Genomic DNA, 7,932 nt, shown 5'->3' on the forward strand with positions numbered 1-7,932 from the left:
CGGGTGGGGTTAGAGCTGGGTGGTGTGACTGAGTGGATGGACGGAGGAGGCACTGTGCCCACAGACTGGCAGGCCTGCTCGGGTGGGGTTAGAGCTGGGAGGTGTGCCTGTTCTTCAGCCATCCATGTATATTTCAGGTGTATGCTCTGGGGTTCTCTAGTTTTCCTCCCACGGTCTGATAACATGATAAGGTTAATCTGTGTTGCCAAATTTCCCACAGATATGAATGCTATGTGTGCCCTGTGATGCTTTGGCACCCCATCCTGGGTTATTCCCAGGTCCTAAATTCAGACCTAATGCGATAATTATGAAGTAATATGACTGTGATGTCCGTCTTAACTGTGGTTTGTCTTTCTGCATGTAGACACAAAAACTTGTTTCAATTAATTTGCACAAGGGTGTAAATTGCACATCATATCTGCATATCTTAATGTGTGCCCCACCCAGATTTATCAGCTAGACAACCATCTTCCTTGTAGGTATTGCTATGCAAGCAGAAACAATGAATTAAAAACACCGCAGGAGGAGCTGAATGACAGAAAGTAGATTAGTAAAGGTACATGTGATTTTCTATGTTTCATATGCTGTTTGAAGTGTCCCAGTGTCATATTTAAAAAGGAGAGCTGCTGAGGTGGTGCCCAGACTTGAAGCAGCGTCTGTCAGGGAAATTTCTTTGCTCCCAACTCATCATCATGAAGAACAATGGAGAAAATCTCGGAATCACAGAGTGGATACAATGAAGGCAAAGTGTGTCTGGCTCACTGGCACAGCTCTATGGCATTAATTGCCATGATTATCCACAAGAAGACAGTACACCTCAGTACTGCTAATCTACAACTTGGGTGGCTATGTGAGCTGTCAGGGCCATTTTTGACGGATTGTATCTTCAAAGAACGAGCTCTTTAAAACCGAGTCTTGCCAAGACAGCTGCCCTACCTCTGGGTTTTCAGGCAAACAATCCCAAGGGAAACGGGAACGAAAAAAGACAATGAAAGTCAGACAAAACTGCAATATCTTTCTCTGCATGTGGTTCTAGGATGATGCGAGGAGCTTGGGGTGGAGCACAGAGCACAATGCTGCCATTGTACTATAGTGTAAGCGCTGCAACGAAATCCAGAGACAGAACTGTATTTGCATAGAGCTGAACAAATATGCTCCCGTATATTATGAGTCATCTTACATGATTTTACTTTTTTTAATAAGTAAGGTAAACGAGCAGTTAAAATGGTGGGTTATCAGTGAAAACACAGCATCAGTACTACTGTATGTAGAATGTAACAACACTTTAACAATGATAGTATAGTAATTATACTGTATGCAGCCCTTTTAGCCATTTTCAATTGTGTGCAGTCAGTGGTACAGACAGTGATGTTTTATATAATGATGTTTTACGTAATAATCTTATCAGAATGGATAGAGACAATCTGGACCATATCACTCACTGCATGCAGTTTAAAAGAGCGAGATAAGCTGCACATAGTGCAAACAATACATCTAGTTAGTCTAGCAGAAAGTATTGAGCAAGTATTGAGAGTTCGATTTTCTGCAAATGTTTGAAGGAGGAGTCAAAAGACCCGGCCTGGACACAACTGGGATGACAGCATGAAAAGAGTTATGTAGTAGGAGGGGCAGGTTTGGGGGTAGTGCCCCATGACAAGATGCATGGCTTCCCTGGTGGCTACCTGGGTCTGTAACAAATGTTATTATTATTATTGTTATCATTATTATTATTATTATTATTAATAATAATAATAATAATAATAATAACAATAATAATAATAATGATTATGATGATGATGATAATAATAATGTTGTTATTATTTTATTATTATTATTATTATTATTATTATTATGTATCATGTAACTGTAAACGTTACATACATAACAAATCTATATTATTCGATTATAAACCTAAAATTAGATGCTTTTGTGTTTTGTGGTAATTTACAAACCCTACATAGCCTACTATTTAAAAGTTAATAAAAATGTTTCATACATGTAATTACGTGTGCATGTCTGTGCAGACTTGAAAATCTCACTCCACCCTTGCAGCTAACCAAAGCTGGCGACCTTGGCAAAAGAGAGTCCGTCTATGTGACGTCATTGTGTTTAATTTTGGTGTCAATACGTCGAACATTTGACTGTGATCGCCATGCAAAATACTGGTTTATTTCTTTGAGATACAGCATACTGGGATTTCAAATACTGGGCTTCTGTTGGGTGGATTTTAAGCAGACATTGGCTGGAGATTTTTGCTGGACCTGTCAACACTGTCCACTGTTGACAGTCATAAGCAGGCATGGAGTGGGAGTAATTTGCATCCCGAGTGTATTATGCCTAATTCCAACCCATTTTGTCTTCGTGCTGAGGGAACTTTCATAAATGATGTCAGTTTAAGTCTTATTGTCCTGATAAACTTAGCACCGACATTTCAAGAATAAAAAAATAATATAGCATCTTGAACTGTTCAAGCAGTCTGACTTTTTCAGCCTTGTCTACTGTTTTTCTACTGTCCATCTTTTGAGAAACATACTGTACCGTGATTAGCAATAGGGCGCGTGGCACCCCCGCGACCCCACACTGCGCTCGAGCGATCAGACAGACGCGCGTGCCCGCGTGTCTATTGCGTGTGCGATAAAACTCTATGGGAATTTTCCCGAGTCTCTCGATTGGCCACGCCGGGCATTGCAATGTCTATTATAATAAGAGGTGAAGCTCTCATCTATAATGCAGTACAGATACCTTCATAATGCATTATAATAGTCGGAATAAGAATTAAAGATGCTTTGCATTACATTATGAAGCTATAGTGAATTATGGATGAGAGCTTCATAAAGCATTCGTACTATATAATGAACATGCTTGTAATGTGCCTTTTAAAAAAATTATAGCTATGTTTATAATGCTTTATGAATGCATTGTAACGTGTTGTGAATATGTTCATAGATTCTTATAGACATGACATCCATAAAAATGTTACTGTCATCTGAGATTGTTCAGGAAGAATCGGTACAGGCTGTGAGCCCTTTGTTAAAGTTCAAGATGCTAGTAGTCTGGGAGGTCATCTTAACATAAATCTCAGTAAACCTGAGGATTCAGAAAGAGAAAATTAACAACGATGTCAGCATATTATACAAAATAAATAGTAATATTGAATAGTACGAATGATCTTCCCCCTCACACAAACGTAAATGGAAATATCCCGTATCTGCAGGTAAAGGGACAAAAATAATCTAATAAATATAATTTGCATACTTTCCACCCACCCCAATTTTCTCTCTGTATTTCTCTTAAATTGTCATACTGTGTCATTGTATTGTGATGTAAATCATTCTTATTAAAGAGGGAAGACAAATATCCAAAGTCATTCTCTAACATCATTCTTTAAATATATTAGTATTGTATTTTGTTCTCACCAACCCCATAAACATCGTATTAAATTACGGTTTATTTTCCTTTCATTTTTCTCATCTTCCGATAATTTCATCTTTCTTCTCTTCATTTGAGGACATCTCTTTCTAACACCTCTTTTTATGTGCAAGAATTTAACAATTGGGTTTATTTACTTCAAAAGAATTTATTGTTTCGCATATTTTAGTGCATATTTATTATGATCCAGGGTAAGCACCTTCAAGTATGTAAAGAAATTTAATTCAGCAGCCTTGGTTTTACAAGCCAACACATTTTAACGAAACGCTTTAATGTGATTGTCTCCGAATACATAAAGGTACAGATTCCTTCCGCATTCCGCTTTGATTTTGTTTTTCCCTTATCGACAGCTTTGTTTAATGTAAAAGCACAAAAAAAAAACAAAATGACAGTAAACATTAATTCATATTTTAAATTAATAAAATTACTAATAGATAAAACGTAATAACACATAACACTGTTCTTCATGGTAATTGTACTGTAGGCCAACTATACTAAGGGTAGCGTAAATATTTTAAATTATTTAACCTAATCGTTTTTTTAACATTAAGCTCAAACCTAATATATATTTAACCATACATTTCGTTTCCATGGATGATGATCAAAGTGTCATTAAAATTATGTGAATATTTTACGTGCTAAAGCATAATATAGTTCGGCATTGTGTTCATGCATTTTTCAGTAATGCCTGTATGCGTCAATGATCATTTATTCCTCAGAACCTATACGACAAAAAACTACAAATAAGATTAAAATAAACATACACATCCTACTAAATACAACCCTACATATCAAAAGATAAACTACAAAGAGGTGCATTTAAAAATGCACAATCTGACTCTCAGATGGAACGTGTTTTGCCTGCACTTTGTAATGGTTTGACCAGTCTTGTCCAATAGTCTGGAACTGTCCTTGTAGCTAAACCCCATGACTAAATTTTAATTGCCCCAATAATCTTACAAGGGTTTGATCGGCTTCGGAGCGAATACTAACATACAACTTTGAAATGATGCTGAATATAAACTAATAAGGGGTCCAGTGGTCTGCAACTAACGTATCGGAGGTATGCAAGTAAAACGCATAAAATAAGTGGGTTTAGATAAATTCTTTCATGCTCACGAATACGTACTGACTAAGAAAATTGTTTATCTAACATTTGGGTTTGGCGTAAACGGAATGTGTATGTTTAATTTATCAAATTTAACGAGTTGTTTTTTTTAAATCTTTGTGTTTACTTGCGAAATATGGTATTTTTCTTTCTTTCTTGTTTTGACAATAAGTAGGCCTGTCGTCATTGTGTGTCGTACCACGAGTTGTAATTGCGTCAGTAATAGAATTTATTGCAACTATAACGATTCATGTGAAAACATGATGTTTCATTTAAATTACAATTGTGTTAGTATGTGAAATGTACACCACTATGCCAAACACCTACAAATACAACACATTGCGGTGGTTTACATCTGCTCTGATGAACCTGAAAAAGTATTTCAGCGATGAAGTTCCATCCATTAACACAGATGCTGGGCTAATTCACACCGCGTTTCATTTTAAGATGGAAAAACATACTGGTTTAAATAAACAATAATGTTTAGAACCGTGTCTGACAGACACATTTTTCCATTTTTTCACGGCAAAACGGTTTGTGCACTTCATAGATCAGCTGTCAGTCGTAGCGTACAATATGTAATAGGCCTATAGTAACAACATTTACTGGGCTGAAATGTTATTACAGTCTGGTCTACAGCTCAATATCACACTATTTCGGTATTTTAAATATTTTAAAATCTCATATTTCTTGTTGTACACTATTATTATAAATAGCATAAATATAAGAGTTTAATTTGCAGAAAAGACATACACTTAAATTACAAAGCTCGAGCGTCTTTAAAACATATTCCTCAGCAAGAAAAAGGCCATATTATTTAACACCAGATGCAGATAATAACAGTTTAGCGGTTAAACAGGCAGTTTTCAATAAGCGGCTAATTCCCATCATATGCCTATTTCATGCAAGACCCATCTGAGAGCAACTAAATACTATCCGGTTTTTTTACTGCAATATTCTTAGTCAATTATTACTTAATTTACTTATTAATTCGGTTTTAAGTTATTAATCGCAGTAGGACACAGTCATTTATTTTGTTATGGCAAATTGGCTATTTGGTAAAAACCTGCCGTGAATAGTCGATTTTTATATACAGCCCTGTGGGACTTGTAGACCGCTCTGCGGTCTCCTACATTTTGGGAGTCCTACTGAAAGTCTTTAACTTCCAGGGTCCAAACTGGGTGCTTTTGTAATGCTCCGGGCACAAATACCTCTACATTTCCGCCCCATCTCTAGGATAGATTAAACTGTTCACGCTGAAACTGTTATAAAAATGGTTGTTGAACTGTCCATTCTGTCCCCCGCTGAATGAGTTGTAATAGACACCGCGGTTTAGGTGAAGACTGTCCGGGAGGTCGAGACCACCGCTGTCTTGAGACGAATTGGTATGATAGGGGCTCAGACCTGTAATGTTCCTACTGGAAAGCTCGTTCACCAGCCCCAGAGCTCCTTGTCTGCCGCTGGGGCCACTGCTCAGGGTGGACATACTGCTGAAGAAGTTATTAAAGCAGGGTGGAGACGGAAGAGCTGTGGGCGAGGCGCTTTTCTGGCCGTCCATAGTGGTATCCATCCCAGGAGAAGACGGATCCATGACAGCAGGGCTCTCTGAAGCCTTGACACCCGGAATGGGCCGGACATCTTCCACTTTAGCATTACCGGTGATTCCACTGGTGGACTCCGACCTTCTTTTCCTCTTTCTACGGAAGTTTCCATTGTCAAACATCTTCTCACAGTTAGGATCTAATGTCCAGTAATTCCCCTTTCCTGTAAATACATACAAAGGGCAATTATATCAAAATTGTTCATAATTATATACTTTTGAACATGGTTTCATGTTTATAGTCGACATGGAGCCCCAAAATGAGATTCGAACTTTGTGGAATAACATGATATTTATATTATATTTATATTTATATTATAACTCTAATATATCGTTTGATGTGTATAAATATTAACGCTGACAATATACCATGCGATAACTGTTCAATAAATAGATAGCTTGCATAAATAATATGGAAATCGTATGAAATTATTTTATAATACGCTTTAAGATTTTATTTATCGATTGAGCAAACTTTAAATTGATGCTCACCTGGATCGTCCTCGTCTCTGGGAACCTTCTTGAAACAATCATTCAAAGACAGATTGTGGCGGATGGAGTTCTGCCAGCCAGCTTTGCTCTTCTTGTAAAACGGAAAATTATCCGCAACATACTGATAAATTTGACTAAGAGTCAGTTTCTTTTCAGGAGTATTCTGGATGGCCATAGCGATTAAGGCCGAGTAGGAATAAGGAGGACGTACTAATTTAAGCAATTCCTCTTGGCTCGCTATGGACAACCAGCCAAGATCCGAGCCCGTGAATCCTGAAGCACTGGGTAAGAACTGCCGCTGAGATCCGTAGGATGGAGGCATGAAGGAGGCTGGATTGTTTCCGTGAAGGTAGGAGGCGGAGGAGTTCATACCTGGCCCGTTTAACCACAGGTAAGGACTGGAAGAGGGCGCGTAATCCCCCAGTCCGTAGCCGCTCGGCCTCTGTGTGCTGTGAATGCTCTGCTGGTGGTACATGCTGAAATTGTCACAATACACGGCCATGTCCGAGGCTTCTTGTGCACTTTTTGGATGACTTTGGAGCGGGCTGATTGTTGGAGACGTGTGGTGAGCTTGCAGATCAATCGAGTTCATAATCTCCACGTGCAACCCCGTTATAACGCGACACAAGGGGTTTCAAAGCCGTGAATTCGGCGCTCTCATGTGCAGCAGCAGCAGCAACAAGTGGCATGTATCCCAGGCTGAGTCCTAACTTTATACCCCCCACCTCTGCGTACGGCGGTGTGCGGGGGCTACAGGGGAACGTACAGCGCCCACCAATGGGAGGACTGTGCGTATTGCAGGGGTGTGTTCATGGTCGCAGTGCAATACGACGGTAAAGGGCAGTTCATTCATATTTAGACACCAAAAGAGAGGTGAAGTATAGCTTTAAAAAGTCAGTCTATGTCTACCTAAGTTATGATATAAGAAATAAAGCAATCAGATGAGGATTAGTTCCAGACGAACAACCTGATAGTCAGAACTCTGTATAATTATGCTAATACAACAAAGGCGATGTTCATCTCCAAAAACAAACGAATAAATTAATAACATGAAGAACGTTCAGCAACCTCAAAACACGTACACAATGTAAAACAAAGCAGTTTAATTAGTAAGTAAAATTGGCTGTTTTTGTTACATATTCCTGAAATGTGTTACATATATATGAAATTTCATACTGAAAGATGAAAAGACTATAAATATGTATGTCAGCTTTATTCATGGGTAAATCTGTTCACCTTCATCCATGGGTGTAAATAATTGGTGGGGTGGGGTAATAATTAAAACCAGCAAATATAACCCTCT

At 38.3% G+C, this 7,932-nt stretch overlaps 1 protein-coding gene across 1 annotated transcript; it reads right to left on the minus strand.

Annotated features, from left to right (window-relative positions):
- Positions 1–4,943: 4,943 nt before the first annotated feature.
- Positions 4,944–7,685, minus strand: foxi2 (forkhead box I2). Its single transcript, XM_048971905.1, has 2 exons — positions 6,630–7,685; positions 4,944–6,301 (listed from the first exon to the last, which is right to left on the minus strand). The coding sequence occupies exons 1-2, from the start codon at positions 7,219–7,221 to the stop codon at positions 5,751–5,753; spliced, it is 1,143 nt and encodes a 380-aa protein (XP_048827862.1). The 5' UTR covers positions 7,222–7,685; the 3' UTR covers positions 4,944–5,750.
- Between the last annotated feature and the right edge of the window lie 247 nt (positions 7,686–7,932).

This window comes from Brienomyrus brachyistius, chromosome 12 (genome assembly GCF_023856365.1).
Source record: "Brienomyrus brachyistius isolate T26 chromosome 12, BBRACH_0.4, whole genome shotgun sequence".
Lineage (NCBI taxonomy): Eukaryota > Metazoa > Chordata > Actinopteri > Osteoglossiformes > Mormyridae > Brienomyrus > Brienomyrus brachyistius.